At 45.6% G+C, this 22,572-nt stretch overlaps 1 protein-coding gene across 19 annotated transcripts in view; it reads left to right on the top strand.

The window, feature by feature from the left end:
• The window catches only part of SVIL (supervillin), a 601,346-nt gene that overhangs the window by 450,802 nt on the left and 127,972 nt on the right, over positions 1-22,572 (top strand). For all 19 annotated transcript variants that reach the window (XM_069211285.1, XM_069211277.1, XM_069211284.1 and 16 more), the window contains one exon: positions 7,966-8,121. In XM_069211285.1, coding sequence (XP_069067386.1) covers positions 7,966-8,121 — 156 coding nt within the window. The remainder of the gene's footprint in view (positions 1-7,965; positions 8,122-22,572) is intronic.

Raw genomic sequence — 22,572 nt, 5'->3', positions numbered from 1 at the left:
CACTGGAGATTTCTTTGGAGCTTCTGGTGCAGAGTGAAGGCAGGCTACCCCGAGAGCATGCACCACCTGGAAACAGTTGAGAAAGCCGGCAGGATGAGGCACTACAATGTTGTCAGTAGTAGTCTTGCTACTTTGTTGTGGTTTTGCAGGCGTCCTGAGCAGTCAGCGGTCGATCCTTGGTAGAAGTCGAAGAGGGAGATGCAGAGGAACTCTGGTGAGCTCTTGCATTCGTTATCTGAAGAATTCCCCAAAGCAAAGACCCTAAATAGCCAGAAAATGAGGTTTGGCTACCAGGTTAGGAGGATTGGCTACCAAGAGAGGTAATAGCCAATCAGAAGGAGCCTCTGACGTCACCTGCTGGCACTGGCCACTCGGAGCAGTCCAGTGTGCCCCCAACACCTCTATTTCCAAGATGGCAGAGGTCTGGGACTCACGGGAGGAGCTCTGGGCGCCTCCCCTGGGAGGTACTGGTCAGGGGAGAGGTCACTCCCCTTTTCTTTGTCCAGTTTCGTGCCAGAGCAGGGCTGGGGGATCCCTGAACCGGTGTAGACTGGCTTATGCAGAGATGGGCACCATCTGTCCCCATCAAAGCATTTCCAGAGGCTGGGGGAGGCTACTCCTCCCCAGCCCTTCATACCTATTTCCAAAGGGAGAGGGTGTAATACCCTCTCTGAGGAAATCCTTTGTTCTGCCTTCCTGGGCAAGGGCTGCCCGGTCCCCAGGAGGGCAGAAACCTGTCTGAGGGGTTGGCAGCAGCTGCAATGGAGACCCCGGAAAGGCAGTTTGGCAGTACCCGGGTACTGTGCTAGAGACCCGGGGGATCATGGAATTGTCACTCCAATACCAGAATGGTATTGGGGTGACAATTCCATGGTCTTAGACATGTTACATGGCCATGTTAGGAGTTACCATTGTGACTCTACACATAGGTAGTGACCTATGTGCAGTGCACGCGTGTAATGGTGTCCCCGCACTCACAAAGTCCGGGGAATTTGCCCCGAACGATGTGGGGACACCTTGGCTAGTGCCAAGGTGCCCACACACAAAGTAACTTTGCACCCAACCTTCACCAGGTGAAGGTTAGACATATAGGTGACTTATAAGTTACTTAAGTGCAGTGGTAAATGGCTGTGAAATAACGTGGAGGTTATTTCACTCAGGCTGCACTGGCAGGCATGTGTAAGAATTGTCAGAGCTCCCTATGGGTGGCAAAAGAAATGCTGCAGCCCATAGGGATCTCCTGGAACCCCAATACCCTGGGTACCTCAGTACCATATACAAGGGAATTATATGGGTATACCAGTATGCCAATGTGAATTGGTAAATTTAGTCACTAGCCTGTTAGTGACAAATTTGGAAAGCAGAGAGAGCATAACCACTGAGGTTCTGGTTAGCAGAGCCTCAGTGAGACAGTTAGGCATCACACAGGGAACACATACAGGGCACATACTTATGAGCACTGGGGCCCTGTCTGGCAGGGTCCCAGTGACACATAGACTAAAACAACATATATACAGTGAAATATGGGGGTAACATGCCAGGCAAGATGGTACTTTCCTACAGGGGACACAGGGCGGTATTGGGGGGGTCTGAGTTTAGCTCTAATATATTTGAAAAGATGGGATCGAGTAGATGTCCTTTTGTTGTGTGCAGGCAGCATCACTTTGGGGAGCTGAACAGCCTCAAGGTCCTGTTCTGGATTAAATTGTTTACTGTAGTGCATTTTGTAATTTGGAAATGTAGGGATTGAAACTCCCAATACAAAAAAGTTTGCCTTTTGCATATTTTGTTGTGCCACTATATCGGAAATTGCCTGTAAAACAATTGGGAAGGATCTCCTGGTGGGAAATAATTTAACATCTCACAGAGTGAATGCATGGGAAAGTTTGATTTGTAAATACAAGACTTTCGCATCCCGGGAGAGAAATTGAGGAAAATGTCCTATTCAGCTTTTGTTTTTGCTCCTTTTTTTATTTATTTATTTTATTTTTTATTTATTTTTAGCCAATGACCATCCTACCTCCCACTTTATTTTGCCAGTCAGCATGTATTAATGTGTATTCCTCTGGGAAGCTGACTAATATCTGGTGTGCAATCTTTCAGGCAGGTTTTTGTCCGAAATAGCAGATCTGGTTGAGATTCCTCAGAGTAAAACGTTCTATTTTCTGTCTGGGGAGGGACCTACAATTGATTAAGTAGAAGCTCCACTTTGGGCTGGTTTCCTCATTTTGTGCCGCTACAGATTTTGTGTTGGATCCCACTAAACTACCAAAGTATTTGTTACAGACTTTACAAGTCAAATTCCCTACAAGTACAACTTCTTTTGGGATTTATCCTGTGTGCAGCTCTTACCTAGGGGCTGTTGTAGCCGATGTAGGTCCTCCCTCGAATAAGTTATCAGGGCATGGGTCGAACAGGCAGGGGTTCTTGCCCCGTCCACCGCGGAGCTTGCCCATTAAATCTTGAGCAAGGAAGAAAAACGAACACTGACTGTGCTAGCGTCTACTCAACTTTACCCTTGCCTCATAGTTTGAATCACAGCTAATTTTTAAAACATTCAGTATTAAATGACCCCGTTTGAAATGCTGCTTTTAAACAAATACATTTAAAACAACTGTATTAACAATGCCCCAATATAAAGTAAAAACAACTGCCTACTGGCATTGGTCAAGACAAACCTCTAAGTGGAATGGGCACCCTAGCACCAGCCTTGAGTCCTGGGTCGGTAGCTCACCCGCTTCTAGTCCAAACCAAGGATTCCAGTTGTGTCCTGCTCTGTAGTTGGGTCCAAGTAACTTAAATCTTTGGACTGCCCCTAACTAGACACCAATAAATGAATACTAGGTCACCAGGACTTCATCACCAGGAATACTGGATACTTATTTGAACGGTGGATGTTTGAAATGTTCGATTTTGGAGTGACACTTTTATTCTGTGTTGCCGTTTGTAGGAAGTTGGCTCTGTATGCACTATTTCAAAGTAAGGAATAGTATGCACAGAGTCCAAGGGTTCCCCTTAGAGGTAAGATAGTAGCAAAAAGAGAATTCTAATGCTCTATTTTGTGGTAGTGTGGTCAAGCAGTAGGCTTATCAAAGGAGTAGTGTTAATCATTTGTTGTACATACACAAGCAATAAATGAGGAACACACACTCAGAGAAAATTCCAGGTCAATAGGTTTTTGTATAGAAAAATATATTTTCTTAGTTTATTTTAAGAACCACAGGTTCACGATTTACATGTACTACTTCAAATTAAAGGTATTGCAGTTAGGTACTTTAGGAACTTTGAATTAGCAAAATAGCATATACAGTTTTCACATAAATGACATATAGCTATTTTAAAACTAGACAGTGCAATTTTCAACAGTTCCTGGGGGGAGTAAGAGTTTGTTAGTTTTTGCAGGTAAGTAAACCACCTACGGGGTTCAGGTTTGGGTCCAAGGTGCCCACCGTTGGGGGTTCAGAGCAACCCCAAAGTTACCACACCAGCAGCTCAGGGCCGGTCAGGTGCAGAGGTCAAAGTGGTGCCCAAAACGCATAGACTTCAATGGAGAAGGGGGTGCCCCGGTTCCAGTCTGCCAGCAGGTAAGTACCCGCGTCTTCGGAGGGCAGACCAGGGGGGTTTTGTAGGGCACCGGGGGGGACACAAGTCCACACAGAAAGTACACCCTCAGCAGCACGGGGCGGCCGGGTGCAGTGTGCAAAGACGCGTCGGGTTTTCAATGGAAATCAATGGGAGACCAAGGGGTCTCTTCAGCGATGCAGGCAGGCAAGGGGGGGGGCTCCTCGGGGTAGCCACCACCTGGGCAAGGGAGAGGGCCACCTGGGGGTCGCTCCTGCACTGGAGGTCGGATCCTTCAGGTCCTGGGGGCTGCGGATGCAGTGCCTTTACCAGGCGTCGGGTCTTTGAAGCAGGCAGTCGCGGTCAGGGGGAGCCTCGGGATTCCCTCTGCAGGCGTCGCTGTGGGGGCTCAGGGGGTCAACTCTGGCTACTCACGGTCTCTGTCGCTGGGGAGTCCTCCCTGACGTGATTGTTCTCCACAAGTCGAGTCGGGTGCAGAGTGTCGAGTCTCACGCTTCCGGCGGGAAACGCAAGTTGTTTCAAAGTTGCTTCTTTGTTGCAAAGTTGCAGTATTTGGTGAACAGAGCCGCTGTCCTCGGGAGTTCTTGGTCCTTCTAGATGCAGGGCAGTCCTCTGAGGCTTCAGAGGTCGCTGGTCACTGTGGAAAGCGTCGCTGGAGCAATGTCTTTAGAAGTGGGGAGACAGGCCGGTAGAGCTGGGGCCAAAGCAGTTGGCGTCTCCGTCTTCTCTGCAGGGTTTTTCAGCTTAGCAGTCCTCTTCTTAGGTTGCAGGAATCTAGTTTCCTAGGTTCTGGGGAGCCCCTAAATACTGAATTTAGGGGTGTGTTTAGGTCTGGGAGGGCAGTAGCCAATGGCTACTGTCCTTGAGGGTGGCTACACCCTCTTTGTGCCTCCTCCCAAGGGGAGGGGGTCACATTCCTATCCCTATTGGGGGAATCCTCCATCTGCAAGATGGAGGATTTCTAAAAGTCAGTCACCTCAGCTCAGGTTGCCTTAGGGGCTGTCCTGACTGGCCAGTGACTCCTCCTTGTTTTTCTCATTATCTCTCCTGGACTTGCCGCCAAAAGTGGGGGCTGTGTCCAGGGGGCGGGCATCTCCACTAGCTGGAGTGCCCTGGGGCATTGTAACACAAAGCCTGAGCCTTTGAGGCTCACTGCTAGGTGTTACATTTCCTGCAGGGGGAGGTGTGAAGCACCTCCCCCCAGAGCAGGCTTTTGTTTCTGTCCCCAGAGAGCACAAAGGCTCTCACCACATGGGGTCAGAAACTCGTCTCTCAGCAGCAGGCAGGCACAGACCAGTCAGTCCTGCACTGAACAATTGGGTAAAATACAGGGGGCATCTCTAAGAGGCCCTCTGTGTGCATTTTTTAATAAATCCAGCACTGGCATCAGTGTGGGTTTATTATTCTGAGAAGTTTGATACCAAACTTCCCAGTATTCAGTGTAGCCATTATGGAGCTGTGGAGTTCGTTTTTGACAGACTCCCAGACCATATTCTCTTATGGCTACCCTGCACTTCCAATGTCTAAGGTTTTGCTTAGACACTGTAGGGGCATAGTGCTCATGCACCTATGCCCTCACCTGTGGTATAGTGCACCCTGCCTTAGGGCTGTAAGGCCTGCTAGAGGGGTGACTTACCTATGCCATAGGCAGTGTGAGGTTGGCATGGCACCCTGAGGGGAGTGCCATGTCGACTTAGTCATTTTCTCCCCACCAGCACACACAAGCTGGCAAGCAGTGTGTCTGTGCTGAGTGGGGGGTCCCCAGGGTGGCATAAGACATGCTGCAGCCCTTAGAGACCTTCCCTGGCATCAGGGCCCTTGGTACCAGGGGTACCAGTTACAAGGGACTTACCTGGGTGCCAGGGTTGTTCCAATTGTGGAGACAATGGTACATTTTAGGTGAAAGAACACTGGTGCTGGGGCCTGGTTAGCAGGGACCCAGCACACTTCTCAGTCAAGTCAGCATCAGTATCAGGCAAAAAGTGGGGGGTAACTGCAACAGGGAGCCATTTCTTTACACCGTTTTTTCATTTATTTTCTATTTTCTTTTCTTTTCTGTTGTGTCGGGGGGCAAACCACCTTATTCCAGCCTTGGTATCAGCACTGTAACCACGGTTAGTTCAGCTTCAGGGTTGCGTCTAGAGGTATTGAAATTGTTTCTCGGGCCTTGTTGATCCAAAACATGTCTAGGTGGAGTGAGTTTCTAAAGTCTACATAAATTCTTACAAATGTATGAAATATTGAATGTCAGTTTCAGGTTAGCCAGGCACACTTAAAACAGGAGAACAGGAATTGATACATTTGAAGGTTTAAAGTCTTGCTCACATTTTGTTTTTGTTGATCAATGTTTGTGTACTAGAGCATTCGAAGTTAAGGATCAGTCATTCTAAGCACAGACTTGGGAGTCTTCTTAACGTTCAAAGGGCTCCAATTAGACAGTCCACATTATCAGTTTAGTAGAAGAAATTGAAATTCCGGCTTTAAAAACTGCCTTTGTGTCTTCTTTGAAGTCCCTTGCAGGCTGTTCTATTTCATTGCAGCACAGTAATCCAGAAAGCAGTTGAGTGTAATTTTGCTGTAAAATGAATGTTTGATTACATTGCGTGGTGGGAAAGATCAGTTTGATCAGTATGAAATGGTTGCATTGTTTAAGTTTTGGATTGTGAACGTTGTCAGAAACGGGGATATAAAGATGGTATTGCTGAATAGTCATGTAAAAAAAAAAAATATATCAGATGTCTAAAAATCAAACTGTAACGCATGAAAACTTAAAAAGTTACTAAAACTGTTGAAAGAAAACACATTCAGGCATCGCAGATCACTAAATGGAGCTTTTGCCACTTTTCCTTTGCCTCGTTGGACTTTCCTTGAGCTCTTGTTGATATAATGTGAGATCCATAGATATGCTAGCTGGCGAAGTCCAGGTTTGGGAGCAGGGTGCCTTGATTTAGCTGCATCCTTCTGTCTCTTGTTGCACAGTTCGAGGTCATGCACATATTTACCTTGAGCACATCTCTCCTTACAGGAGAGTGGACACTGTTGAACATGCTCAAACTGAAGGAGTTCATGTTTGAGGAGAATTGGACTAGGGTGCTGTCTCAGGCCTCCCCTGCTCTCTACTACACCTGATATTACAGTTCTGCTCTTGGTTTACACCACATATACAGATATGAACATGTAGGTAAAAATAGAGCTTAATAGTTCTGGCTCAGGCAGAAGAGACACCAAATGAGAAAGCATCTTCTGCAATCTATGCAATCTCTGCCAAACTGGTTTCTTCTGCCTCTAAAAAGGTAGAATGTATTTGCTCTCAGCATGATGTGAAATGAAGTAGTGAAATGTGTATGATTAGAAAGCTATTGAGTCTAAGATAAGATAGCAGATCTTTCTGAGTCCGAACAAAGCAATTACATTACTTTTTTTGCCACCATAAGAATTCCAAAGTAGCTTGAGAAACTATGCTGTAGATGGTATATATTACTTGCTCAAAAGAAGATAAGCTCAAAGATTAAATAGAAATTGACTTTTGGGATCATGTAGGTCCCTTTTGTTAGCTACATCGGATTTAAAACATTATCTTGATCTTTTCCTCAAAGGTTCTAGAGGCCCAAGTCCAGTATCGTTCTCTATCAGATCAAGCACCTTTTCTCAGCAATTTAAGTGCAGTTTTTGAAGCAAAAGTGAATTGTTTGTTGCTTGAGACTGGTGCTACATAAGACTTTTGCACCAACCTCTGAGCCTTGCAGACCCTGATGCCCTATTCCCAGCTGTTTATCATTTGTTTCCCTTTTAAGGTCTGAATTAGTGTTTTAGTCGTTTCACCAGCCTTATGCTTACCAAAAAAACAGTAATAAAAATACATAAATGTAGTACATTCAGGGGCTTTTGGAAAGCCCTCTGCATCCACTGGTCACTTCAAACGTCCTTCACATTTTGTTTCTGCCCACCAAGGCATTCAGCAGTGAAGCTGGCACTCTACAGCCATTGCCTTCCTTCGCTGTGAGATGGTATCTCACACTTAAAGTAGTACAATTCGGTGCTAGGGACAATGTTTGCTTTTATTTAATGTAGTTTTTTCCTATTATGTTTGTGATTTGTTAGTTTAAATGTTTTGCTAACACATGTGTGGTACTTTTAGAATCTTGCAAACTGTAAATGCCCGTCGCACACTTTTGCAAAAGCAAAATGCATGCTTACAGAGAGAAGCCAAACAAATTTACTTTGCAGTGCTTGTGTTAACCTTTTGGCAATAAAGTAAATGCACGACTTATGACGCTAATGTTTTGATGTCTTTCCTAAATACACCAGGAAAACATAACAAGAAAGATTGAGAATACAGGCCAGTCCACAATGACCATTCCCATGCTTTTTTTTCTCTTTCAGTGTCCAAAAACTCGAATTTTTCAGAGGTAGCACTTGCAGGTCTGGCGAGTAAGGAAAACTTCAGTAGTGTCAGTTTACGAAGTGTAAATCTGTCTGAGCAAACCTCAAACAACAGTGCAGTGCCATACAAGAAGCTGATGCTGGTGCAGGTTAAAGGTAAATGCATACTAGAAGCTCCCAATGACGAGTGAAATTAATGTGTGTCATAGTTAGGCATTGCATCCTTCACACAAGAACTGCAACTAATCTCACTGGTGTTTTTCATATTTCAGTTCCTGGTAAGGCTGTGCTGCCTTTGCACTTTACTCTTGGCCTTTTCTTTATCTCATTAGTCCTCTTCAGCATTGGATTAGTAGCACTGCTTCACAAAGGAAGCAAACAGTGCAACACTAGTAAATTTGCTGTCCCTTACTTGCATCCTTGTTGGGTTGGAAAAGTCCTCTGCATGATACTGGGCTTGCACCTTGAATGCCACAACTGTAATGATGTCTAGAATCCCAATTTTGATTGTTGTCATATGCCAGCACAGATCATGCATGTGAGCCATGACATAGGCCTGTCACAGGGATTGTGGCCTTGTAGGACCGGGACGGGCACCCAAAGCACTACTCCCATCATTGAAAGGCCTTTACCAGGAGTTAAGCAGCACAAGTGCAGTGGTGGCTGCATGCTTTGTAGTGATCTACTGGAGTGGTAAGACCCTTTTTACCTGTCACTGGAGTGAGGCCTACAGGGTCACTCATTTAAAGTTCCAATGCTGCGTGCTTGACTCACCCTTGGCTTACATTGGTTGTGTGTAGTGCTAGACAGCACATGTGTGATGTACATGCCCTGGGTTTGTGATTTTGAATGGTACAGTACATGGCTAATACAGTACTGTGCAGTGCATGTTTATTATGCACATGTGCTAGGTGTCTGAGAGTGGTACAATATATGAAGAATATCCTGCAATGTGTATGCTGTAAACATGTGTTGGGTGTGTTTGTGGCTGTGAATGGTATAGAAAAATGGCTGACTCAAGAGTTCCACTTTGGGTTACCCAAGATTACGTAGTGAAACATGAGGAGATAGAGTAATCACACTACACAGATTTGTGTATTGCTACATTTTTGTGAGCTTGGTGGAACACACTGAAGAGCCTCGGTACACTTCAAAGGGTGTTCTTTGATTCAAAGAGGTCACAAGAATGGGGCCTGCGCACATTTGGGGACCGATAAGCGAATCATAAAGAGTAGGGCCGAGGCCCAGTGCAACCTTTTGATACACGTTACTGTAGTTGACTCCTAGTCACTCTGTGTTGTGGGGCTTTCAGCTCTGGAGTTGCTCCTTCTGTGACAGACTGCTTTCTGGATGAAGAGAGGGCAGAGGTGGGCACTTCAAAAAGAGCAGAGTCCCAACATAAACCACAAAGACTCGTACGCTTGAGAAAATTTGGTGTCTGCAGTGGAGGCCCACAGGCGAAATGTATGGTGGGGCATGACGGTGCAAAACTCAACATATTTGCGTGCCCTCCCCCTCCCCTGCGCAGCACTTCTTCCCTGGCGTCCACGAGCAGGAATGGAAGGACTTTATCCTGTTCAGTGGTAACGCAAATCCAACCAGTTCTGGAGCTGCTCTCATACTGTTTCCAGCATTAGAGAAACTCCACGATTGGTGGGAGCTGACAAACCCAGCAACGCCTGGTGTGAGAAGGAACCGCCCCTGGGCGTCAGGAAATGAACTATACGTAGAAGAGCTTAAGACCCCAAAAATTGTCATTGGACAAGCAGCCATTCAGGCTGTACAAGGATGGCAAGCTCTGCAAGAGTTCTTCCTATGATGACTGGGAGGGTTGACGGGGAGGGGCAAGGCCCAGGGAATCCAGGACAACTATCCCTGGTGCCTGGAATGCTAGTGCCTGCCTGCTTGCCAAGACCAGTATTACCTAGCGGGATAGGGCATTGGAGGGAGTGCGGTCCAGTGGGGAATCCTGTCAATTAGATTCACTGAGTAAGGTGTGAGGATACTGCTGCTGCACCGATCAGGTCATTGCAGTGTTTTTGAAAATATGGCAACCCTCGTATGCCAGAGAAGGGCAGTTGTAAACTGAGCCGTGAGCTATGATCATCACTTTGCCAAATAGGTCTTCTCATGCACCATGAGTGAGGAATGGGTGACCCCTGTATGCTGGAAGGGGCCATCGTGAAGTGATTGCTGTACCTTGTGGGCCATCAACAGTGTGGGGTGCAAAGCAGGCCACCATATATGCCAGGAAGGGCCACCGTGAAGACTGCCATATTGAGTGGGTTATAGCCCTGTGGTGGTGGTGAGCTTGGTGACCCCTGTATGCCAGGAGGGAATGCTGTGAGAATCTGCTGTGCTGATCGGGTCAGAGCCAGTGCGCAGTGGAGAGATGGTGACCCTGTATGGCAGAGGGGGCCACTGGAATCAAGCAAGAAGTGTGACTTAGCTGGGTCATCACCAGAGGAAAGAGGCTGCCGTGGGGACCCCTGTGGACCTACACCATGAGTGCGGACCAGTGTCTGCACCCCCATTCACTGAAGGTGCCCAAACATGTATGAGGAACTTGAGGAATACAGCTGCCTGGGCCGTGTACAGAGAACTTACAGGATACAACTGCTGAAGCTCCTGCACCCATGGAGAGTGCACGCTCAGAATTCGGTCACACTGATCCTGCAGGTAAGACTGATTTTGTGCCAATTGGCCCGAGGAGAAAGTGTTTGCCAGATAGTGCTTTGGTGGTGTTACACTTTTGATTTTAAATAGGGTCGGAGTGGAACTCCTGACACTGTGACTATTAATGGGGCTTCACCTGAATGTCGACTGTAGTAAATACAGAATAACCACTATTACTAGGTCGAGAAGGGAGTGGGGTTCTAGGAGCTGCCTGAAGAAACACTTGAGCCCTGACATCAGGGCACTGTGAAAGTTGTTTTGAAATGTCACTTTTCTCTTTGAAAGAAGTAGAATAAAAAAACTTTTTTTTTTTCTCATAAAAGCCAGTATTTGGTTAGACTATATATTTTGTTGCTGCTGCATGCATTTTGAGTAGTGAGCTTGTATCTTTCTTGTCCTTGGACTGATCAATCCACACTACTACTGAGAGTCAAGTGCTGAAGAGGTCCTTGGCTCAGTTGCTCAGGACCCATAGTAGGCTGGGGCCTGAGGACCAGAGAAGTAAAAGGCTCCTGCCTCTCAGCTGGGCCCAGTAACCCCTGCTCACCTCGTGGCCCTTGAACGTGTTTCTGACTAGCTTCAAGTACTCGTATGGTCTTTTGGTCAAATTAAGTAATATGATGAACTTTTCAATTGAATCATGGCAGGCATTATTTACTAACAAATAAGCTCCATTACATGACCTGAATGTATGAACTTTTATTTGTGTAACTTATTTGTGTTTGCATTGTTGGCTTGCTATGCAATCTGTGTTCATAGATTTGTTACCTTAGTCTTGAAAGCTATCCCAAACTTGTTGGGCCTAGCATCAGGAGGTATTTAGGAATGCTAGGTATGTTAGGTTATAAATTTATGTTCGTAAATATTTCAGTATTTATATAGCGCATGTATGTGTGGTGCTTAGGTGCTTACCTCCATGAGTAGCGCACTACACAGAGTAGTGTGGTTGAATTGATGTCTGTTTTGATCCTATGTGGAAAGTTTCTATGACATACATTATAGCCACCAGAGTGTGGTTATGAGACACAGCACGTAGCAGCGTGATGGGTAAAGAAATTTGAGATGGGCCCGCAGTTAGATTTTTAGTAAGATACCAGCTTTTACCAGTTCTGCAGGTCCCATGATAATTCTTGTTATCACAGTCCGGTTATTGCACAGGTTTGCCCATTCTGAGATTTTATTTTTTCTTGAGGAGACATAGGTAGAAGGGAGAGATGGTCAGGGGGATCTGCTAGAATGGCTATGCAACTGAGATGTCAAGAAGTAGCCATAGTATCTTGTTTGTTTGGGCTTGTTCTGGTGGTCTAAATTGGAGCCCTCTCGAGGCTAATGGCATACATCTTTCATTATTCCAGGTCTATTAAAATGATGGGTAGTTTGTTGCTGTGAACTGGTACAATAATTGGAGATGGACCTAACCTGCAGTGGTTTGGTCTCATGTGAGTGTAAGCAGGCCAAGAAGTATAAGGAAGTTATGCAGACAGTTTGGTCTACTATCTGTTGCACGACCACAGAATGTTCCATTTGTGATGGCCAAGAAGGCTGTGTATGAACAAAGATTACTGTATAAACCCCAGGCTAGGCAGAGAAAAAGTGTAAGAGTGTTTGCAAACATGAAGAGAGTACTGGCTGTTGTAGATTGTATTATTATTCTGGGTATGGTCTCCTGATTTTGGGATGGTGTAGTTATTCTTGAAATAACAATGTTCTCACTTGTTTCTGACCTGCAAGTGTTCCCAGATGCTTTGAGTCCTGGCTGGTAGTGTTCTGGAGCTTGGTGGCCTGTACTGAGGAACTGGTTTCTTCTTTTGATTTCTTTTAGTTAGGCAATCCAGTGGTACTCTCAAAGCCTGAATCAGTGTCTCCTATGTTGTTTATATTGCTTGAATGATCTAGGTATACTGGTCCTCTTCTTTAGGAGAGCATGTGAATGGTTCAAAGCCTCTTGACTATTACTAGTACAACAACTGATAGTGTTTGCAGGATTGGTGGCATGTATTGTGTAGGATGGGGGGGCTTGTGGCACCTTACTGAATTAGTTGTATTTTGCGTATATTGAAACTGGTAGTCTAGATTGTGTGTGTGTGTGTGTGTGTGTGTGTGTGTATATATATATATATATATATATATATATATATATATATATATATATATATATATATATATATATATATTCGATGGCCTGTGTAGCTGCAGATACACAGGCTGTGCACAGTCCGCCGTCTGGTGTTGGGCTCGGTGTGTTACAAGTTGTTTTTCTTCGAAGAAGTCTTTTCGAGTCACGAGACCGAGGGACTCCTCCCACTTCGATTCCATTGCGCATGGGCGTCGACTCCATCTTAGATTGTTTTTTTTTCGCCATCGGGTTCGGACGTGCTCCTTTTCGCTCCGTGTTTCGGGTCGGAAAGTTAGTTAGAATCTCGGAAAAAAACATTGGTATTGTTTGCGTTCGGTATCGGGTTAGTTAGAACAAATCGACACCGAATTTTGAAGAGCTCCGGTGGCCCTTCGGGGTTTTTTCGATCCCCCGTCGGGGCTTGGTCGGCCCGGCCACGTGCGACTTCAAGGCTCATGGAACGGACCCCATTCCGCTTCTGCCCAAAATGCCATCACAAGTATCCGTATACGGATCACCATCTGGTCTGTAACTTGTGCTTGTCCCCCGAGCACAAGGAGGATACTTGTGAAGCCTGTCGAGCGTTTCGGTCGAGGAAGACGCTGAGAGACCGAAGAGCCAGGAGACTACAAATGGCGTCCACGCCGACAGGTCATGATCGTTTCGAGGAGGAAGAAGAAGCTTTCTCCGTCCACGAGTCGGATTCGGAAGAACTCGACGCCGAAGAAACAACCAAAACCATGAGTAAGACGTCGAAAATCAAGACTCACGAGAAGTCTACAAAAGCCCAGGGGACGCCACCGCCAACAGGCCATGGCTTAACCTGAAAAATAGGTGACCCATCCAAGGCACCGAAAAAGGGCATGCTGGTGTCGAAGTCATCCGACTCCGGTCGAGATACTGCCACACAGCAACCTCGGAGCCGAGACAGCGGCTCCGAGAAACTTCGGCACAGAGACAGCAGCACCGAAGAATTTCGGCACCGAGACACCACGCCGAAAACAAAGAAGGTTTCTTCGGAGCCTAAAAAGACTTCTGAAAAGGTTTCGGTTCCGAAACAGCCAGCCTCGGAGCCGAAAACTAGTTCCTATACAGAGGAACAAGGATTAACCTCCCAATTACATAGATTTGGAGAGGAGCTTCAAGCTGTAGAGCCTGACTACACACAAAGAAGGCTTCATATTCATGAGGACACAGGGAAGATAACCACTCTTCCCCCAATCAAAATAAAAAGGAAACTTGCCTTTCAACAAAAGGACAAGCAACCACAGGCAAAGGTGGCAAGGAACACAACTCCACCACCATCAATACATGCATCACCAGCAACAACTCCACCACTGATGCACTCACCAGCTCATACCACAATGAGTCAGGATGATCCCGATGCATGGGACCTCTACGATGCTCCAGTGTCTGACAATAGCCCAGACTCTTATCCTACAAAACCGTCCCCACCTGAGGACAGTACATCCTATACACAGGTGGTCGCAAGGGCAGCCGAGTTTCACAATGTCTCCTTACATTCGGAACCAATTGAGGATGACTTTCTCTTTAACACCCTATCCTCCACCCATAGCCAGTATCAATGCCTTCCCATGCTCCCAGGAATGCTAAGACATTCAAAACAAATTTTTCAGGATCCAGTTAAAGGCAGAGCCATAACTCCAAGGGTGGAGAAAAAATATAAGCCACCGCCCACAGATCCAATATATATTACAACACAACTAACACCAGACTCAGTAGTTGGGGGGGCAGCTCGTAAGAGAGCCAACTCTCATACCTCAGGCGACGCACCACCTCCAGACAAGGAGAGCCGCAAATTTGATGCTGCGGGAAAAAGGGTTGCAGCACAAGCAGCAAATCAGTGGCGTATTGCCAATTCACAAGCACTTTTGGCAAGATACGACAGGGCTCATTGGGATGAAATGCAACATTTCATCGAACACTTACCCAAGGAGTTCCAAAAAAGAGCGCAACAGGTGGTGGAAGAGGGACAAAGTATCTCAAATAATCAGATACGGTCTTCCATGGATGCAGCAGATACAGCTGCAAGGACAATAAACACTGCAGTCACAATACGAAGGCACGCATGGCTGCGCACTTCTGGGTTCAAACCGGAAATCCAGCAGGCTGTGCTCAATATGCCGTTTAATGAACAGCAATTGTTTGGGCCGGAGGTAGACCCTGCCATCGAAAAACTCAAAAAGGACACCGATACAGCCAAAGCCATGGGCGCACTCTACTCCCCGCAGAGCAGAGGCACATTTCGAAAAACACCTTTTAGGGGAGGGTTTCGAGGTCAACCCACAGAAACCACAACCTCACAAACAAGGCCTACCTACCAGGGTCAATATCAGAGGGGAGGTTTTCGGGGGCAATTTAAAGGGGGCCAATTCCCAAAAAATAGAGAAATTCCAAGGCCCCAAAACCCCTCAAAATAAGCAGTGACTCACAAGTCACACACCCCCATCACATAACACCTGTGGGGGGAAGACTAAGCCAATTTTACAAACTTTGGGAGGAAATAACAACAGACACTTGGTCTTAGCAATTATCCAGCATGGTTATTGCATAGAATTTCGCCAATTCCCTCCAAACGTCCCACCGAAAACACACAATATGTCAAAACAACATATAGATCTTCTAGGACTAGAAGTTCAAGCATTGCTACAAAAGGACGCAATAGAATTAGTACCAATTCAACAAAAAAAACACAGGAGTTTACTCACTGTACTTTCTAATACCCAAAAAGGACAAAACTCTGAGACCAATACTAGATCTCAGAACACTAAATACCTACATAAAATCAGACCACTTTCACATGGTCACATTACAAGACGTAATCCCACTGCTCAAACAGCAAGACTACATGACAACATTAGATCTAAAAGATGCGTATTTCCATATACCAATACATCCTTCACACAGGAAATACCTAAGGTTCGTATTCCAAGGAATATATTACCAATTCAAAGTGTTGCCATTCGGAATAACAACTGCGCCAAGAGTTTAGACAAAATGCCTGGCAGTAGTAGCTGCACATATCAGAAGGCAGCAAATACATGTGTTCCCGTACTTAGACGACTGGTTAATCAAAACCAACACGCTAAAACAGTGTTCACAGCACACAAAATATGTCATACAAACCCTTCACAGGCTAGGTTTCTCCATCAACTACGCGAAGTCACACCTTTTGCCGTGTCAAACGCAGCAATACTTAGGAGCGACAATCAACACAGCAAAAGGGATTGCCACTCCAAGTCCACAACGGGTTCAAACATTTCACAAAGTAATACAGGCCATGTATCCAACACAAAAGATACAAGTCAGAATGGTAATGAAACTACTAGGCATGATGTCTTCATGCATAGCCATTGTCCCAAACGCAAGATTGCACATCCGGCCCTTACAACAGTGCCTAGCATCACAATGGTCACAAGCACAGGGTCAACTTCTAGATCTGGTGTTGATAGACCGCCAAACATACATCTCGCTTCTATGGTGGAACAGTACAAATTTAAACCGAGGGCGGCCTTTCCATGACCCAGTGCCACAATACGTCATAACAGATGCTTCCATGACAGGGTGGGGAGCACACCTCAATCAACACAGCATCCAAGGACAATGGGACATACATCAGAGACAGTTTCACATAAATCACTTGGAAATGTTAGCAGTATTTCTAGCGCTGAAAGCATTTCAACCCATAATAACCCAAAAATACATTCTTGTCAAAACAGACAACATGGCAACAATGTATTATCTAAACAAACAAGGAGGGACACACTCGACACAGTTGTGCCTCCTAACACAGAAAATATGGCATTGGGCGATTCACAACCACATTCGCCTAATAGCACAGTTTATTCCAGGGATTCAGAACCAGTTGGCAGACAATCTCTCTCGAGATCACCAACAAACCCACGAATGGGAAATTCACCCCCAAATACTAAACAATTACTTTCAAATTTGGGGAACACCTCAAATAGATCTATTTGCAACAAAGGAAAACTCAAAATGCCAAAACTTCGCATCCAGGTACCCACAAGATCAATCCCAAGGCAATGCTCTATGGATGAACTGGTCAGGGATCTTTGCATACGCTTTTCCCCCTCTCCCTCTCCTTCCATATGTAGTAAACAGGTTGAGTCAAAACAAACTCAAACTCATACTAATAGCACCAACATGGGCGAGGCTACCTTGGTACACGACACTACTAGACCTGTCAGTAGTACCTCATGTCAAACTACCCAACAAACCAGATCTGTTAACACAACACAAACAACAGATCAGACATCCAAATCCAGCATCTTTGAATCTAGCAATTTGGCTCCTGAAATCCTAGAATTCGGACACTTGCACCTCACACAAGAATATATGGAGGTCATAAAACAAGCTAGGAAACCTATCACTAGACACTGCTACGCAAACAAGTGGAAAAGATTTGTGTATTACTGCCAGAATAATCAAATTCAGCCATTACACGCATCTCCAAAAGATATAGTAGGATATTTACTACATTTGCAAAAATCAAATCTAGCTTTCTCTTCCATAAAAATACATCTCACCGCAATATCAGCTTACCTACAAATTACTCATTCAACTTCACTATTTAGAATACCAGTCATTAAAGCGTTTATGGAAGGCTTAGAGAATCATACCACCAAGAACACCACCTGTTCCTTCATGGAACCTCAACATTGTCTTAACAAGACTCATGGGTCCACCTTTCGAGCCCATGCATTCTTGGGAAATGCAATACTTAACGTGGAAAGTTGCATTTTTGATTGCCATCACATCTCTAAGAAGAGTGAGCGAGATTCAAGCATTTACCATACAAGAACCATTTATTCAGATACATAAAAATAAAGTAGTTCTAAGAACAAATCCTAAATTTTTACCAAAGTTATCTCACTGTTCCACTTAAATCAAACAGTAGAATTACCAGTGTTCTTCCCACAACCAGATTCTGTAGCTGAAAGAGCACTACATACATTAGACATCAAAAGAGCACTAATGTACTACATTGACAAAACGAAACTAATTAGAAAAACAAAACAACTATTTATTGCCTTTCAAAAACCTCATACAGGAAATCCAATTTCAAAACAAGGCATTGCTAGGTGGATAGTTAAGTGTATTCAAACCTGCATCTTAAAGCAAAGAGAGAGCTGCCTATTACACCAAAGGCACACTCAACCAGAAAGAAAGGGGCTACCATGGCCTTTCTAGGAAATATTCCAATGAACGAAATATGTAAGGCAGCAACATGGTCTACGCCTCATACATTTACCAAGCACTACTGTGTAGATGTGTTAACTGCACAACAAGCCACAGTAGGTCAGGCTGTACTAAGAACATTATTTCAAACTACTTCAACTCCTACAGGCTGAACCACCGCTTTTGGGGAGATAACTGCTTACTAGTCGGGGCACAGCATGTGTATCTGCAGCTATACATGCCATCGAACGGAAAATGTCACTTACCCAGTGTACATCTGTTCGTGGCATGAGTCGCTGCAGATTCACATGCGCCCACCCACCTCCCCGGGAGCCTGTAGCCGTTTAGAAGTAGATCTTGAACATTTGTACATTTGTAAATATATTACTTTAACCTTTATTATGTACATACGTATTCATTCCATTGCATGGGCACTATTACTAACATACACAACTCCTACCTCACCCTCTGCGGGGAAAACAATCTAAGATGGAGTCGACGCCCATGCGCAATGGAATCGAAGTGGGAGGAGTCCCTCGGTCTCGTGACTCGAAAAGACTTCTTCGAAGAAAAACAACTTGTAACACTCCGAGCCCAACACCAGACGTCGGACTGTGCACAGCATGTGAATCTGCAGCGACTCATGCCACGAACAGATGTACACTGGGTAAGTGACATTTTCCATATATATATATATATAATAATGTGTGTGTATGTATATGTATACATATATGTATATGTAATGTGTGTAATATGTGTATGTGCGTGTAATATGTGTAGTGTGTGTGTGTGTGTGTGTATATATATATATATATATATATATATGTGTGTGTGTGTGTGTGTGTGTGTGTAGCTTTTCATTGTATAGAAGGCATGAGACGATTCCTCAAAGTTTTCATTGCGTAGAAGGTGCTCTTTATGACCTTTTTGGCATGTGATACCAAGAATAGTTTTTATCTCTTGTTAAAAATTGGGTGGTCACTCGAGATATTAAAGGCCTGGTGGCACTCATGTCTCAACTTGTAGAGGTCTCCATGGCCTTCCATTTACGGAACGATTTGTGTCTCATCTGCGTAGTTGCAACGGGTGACATTGAACGATCTAATCGTGTGCATACACACTTTCACATATTTTTATGTTTTACTCCCCTGTTTTGTCAGTTTTGAGCAACAAACGTTTTATTTATGGTGGGGTATTACCACATTGCTTTTCTAACGCTTCAGAACACAGTGCCAAGATTTGAATAATGAAGTGGTAGGTATATTAAAACGGGCTCTGTGCTGCTTATGAAGCTGAGGAAAGATTAATTATTGGTCTAAATAGGCAAAGTGTAGGAAGAAATTTTAGGGGTACTGAGCGGAAGAAGGCACCTTTTACCTGAAAAAAGATAGTCTACATTCAAAGGACATCCTACATTAACTGAAACCGAATTGTTTCATTAATCGGGCTACAAAGAAATTCCATGATTAAAAATAATGGTGTCAAAATCGAGAATTTATGAAACCAGGGAAATAACGACCGAAGTGGATGGTTGATAAATAAAATTACAATAAATGGCAAATTATAATAAAATTATAGCATAGCTTAGCACAAAGTTATCACATAGATGCCGTGTTCACTGCTAGACTATAAAATGTAGTAACGTGTGCTCCTTTTTGAATTAGCGTTTTATTATTTGTTTTAACTGCAAGATTAAACTCCCCATATGAAACGACATTGAAGCAATGACCGTGGGAAAGTACCCTCTTTCTTGGCAGGGCTAGCCCCATTTTCTGCCTGTAGCCTGTGTTTAACTGTGTTCACTGGGATCCTGCTAACCAGGACCCCAGTGATTATGCGCCCTCCCTTCTAACTTGGTAACTTGTACCATTTTCACCCCACGTTTGGCATACTGGTGCCTCCATGTAAGTCCCTAATATATGGTACACGGGTACTCAAAGCATTAGGGTACCAGGGGATCCCCATGGGCTTCCAGCATGTATTATGCCGCCCATGAGGAGCCCATGCAAAGCCTGCCTGAAAGAGTGCATGCACCTTTTTTCACCATAGGTCCCTGCACCAGGTCACTAAGTCACACCTATAGCAGGCTCTCCCAGCCCAGAGTCCAGGTGCAATTACCTGTGTATGAGGGCACCCCTGCACTAGCACTGGTGCCCCCACAAACTCCATTGCCATTTTTATGGAATTTGCGAGTGCAGGGATGCCATTTTGTGTGTACTGGACATAGGTCACTACCTATGTCCAGCTACATCATGGTAACTCCAAACCTAGGCATGTTTGGTATCAAATATGTCGGAATCATACCCCCAATACTGTTGCCAGTATTGGAAGGATGATTCCATGCACTGTAGGGGCTCCTAAGAGGACCCCTAGCATTGCGCCTACCAGTTTCCAGTGTTTTCCAGGCAGCCCAAGCTGCTGCCACCCCTCAGATGGGTTTCTGCCCTCCTGCTGCTTGAACATCTCATCCCAGAAAGACAGAACAAAGGATTTCCTTTGGGAGGAAGGGGAGGTGGTGGAGAAACAACATCTCCCTTTGGAAAGAGGAATTACATGGCTTGGCAGGGGTAGCCTTCCCAAGTCACTAATATGCTTTGAAGGGCACATTTGGTACCCTCTGTGCATAAACCAGTCTACACCAGTTCAAGGACCTCCAGTCCCTTCTCTGGCGTGAAACTGGACAATGGAAAGGGGAGTGACCTCTCCCCTGTCCAACACCACCCCAGGGGTGGCGCCCAGAGCTCCTCCAGAGGGTCCCTGGGTTCTGCCATCTTGAATCCAAGGTTGGCAGGGACCTCTGAGAGCATCTGACTGGCCAGGCAGGTGACGTCAGAGCCCCCTCCTGATAGGTGGTCACCTGGCTGGGTGACTGATTTCCCCCCCCCCCCCCCCCCCCCCTCCCTTTCAGGGCTATTTAGGGTCTCTCTCTTGGGTGGGTCCTCAGATTCGGCTTGCAAGATTCCAGCAGGATTCCTCTGCAACCTTACTTTGACTTTTAGCCACTGGAACCATGACTGGACCCTCCAGGAACTAAGAATCTGCATCAAAGAAGAAGACTGTTCCTGTAAAATTGTTTCCACAGCTCCTTCCAGCTTCTGCAACATTTCCCCTGGCTGTACATCTTCTAAGGGCGTCAGGTTTTCAGTCTGCACAAGAAGGAATCTTCCTTGAGTGAAAGTCACTCCCCTGCATCCGCAGGCACCTACAGCAACGACAACCTGCTGCTGGATCTCCTCTCAGCCTGAGCTGTGTGGATCCTGCATCACGGGTGGTGGTCCAGAGTAGTCCTCTTGGTCCTCTGCCAGCTGTCCAACTTTGGAGGTGAGCCCTTGCCTTTCCACACAGGACAGTACCCCCGTGCACCGCGTCTCTTGCAGCTACCAAAGCTTGTTTTAATCTCCTCCAAGGGATCTTCAGGAGATGTGTAGTTCCAGCCCTAAGCACTCCTTCATGTGACGCACAGCCCTCTGTGTGCTTCTCCTGTGGCATGGGACCCTTCTCCAGTTGTGCTGCATGGCCTCTTCTGTGACTCCTGTGTTCCCGTCCTGTGGGACTCCTGTGGGTGCTGCCTTTGCTCCTGTGGGCTCTGTCGCTGAGGGTCCCCTTTGACTCCCCCTCCTGGGTTGAGTCCACCTGGGCCCTCCTGGTCCCCGGCAGCACCACTTTCCGCCAACCTCAATATTTGCCTTTGCCGAGGCTTGTTGGTGGAATTCCTACACAGACACCCGATTGCAATTCCCCTTCCAGCGTAGGACGTTGCCTGCATCCCTCAGGAACTCTTCTCTGGCTCCAGGGCTGCAGTGCTGACCTTCTCTTCCCTGTCGACCAACTCCTGCAACTACAGCTGGGTGGGTAGTAGCTCCTACTCCTCCTGAACTCCACTGTGACTCTTGGACTTGGACACCTCTCTCCACAGGTCTTCCTCTACAGGAATCCACTAATGGTTTTTGCAGTCTTGTCTGGGTGTCATCTTTTCTTCTTTTCCTTCCTTTTGGGGAAATTCCAATGATTTTACTCCTGCTTTCCTGGTCAGTGGGGGATACTGTTACTTACCTCTGGTTTTCTGGTACTCCCAGCTCCCCTCTACACATTCCACCTACCTAGGTAGGGGTCCTGTGTTTGCATTCATTTTTTATTATATAGTTTGGGCTCCTCTTGGGGTCACAATTGTTCATTCTCAACTGCACTGTTTTCTAATCTTTTCTATGTCTATTACGGTTTACTAGTGTATATCATTAATGTATTACTTATCCCCTATTGGAGGGTTGTTCTTCTAGTATTGTGTGGCCAAAAATAAAGCGCTTTCATTTTTGTACAACTGAGTGTTTTCTTTCATGCGTGAAAGTGCTGTGACTGCAGTAGTTTTGCATGAGCTTTGCATGTCTCCTAGATGCTCATCCACAGCTACCTCTAGGGCTTCTAGACACTGCCTACACTATGCTAATAGGGGATCCCTGGACGTGGTGTAAGAACCTTGGTACCCACCACACTCCAGGCCATCTTCCTACAATGACTAATTTCTATTGGGAAAATCGTTTGCAACATGTTTGAAATGCTGAAATCCCTACATAAATTACTTTTTTAGAAGATGCTGA

This window comes from Pleurodeles waltl, chromosome 10, assembly GCF_031143425.1.
Source record: "Pleurodeles waltl isolate 20211129_DDA chromosome 10, aPleWal1.hap1.20221129, whole genome shotgun sequence".
Classification (NCBI taxonomy): domain Eukaryota; kingdom Metazoa; phylum Chordata; class Amphibia; order Caudata; family Salamandridae; genus Pleurodeles; species Pleurodeles waltl.
Note: the sequence above shows the minus strand (reverse complement) of the source record. Positions and strands in the feature narration are given on the sequence as shown.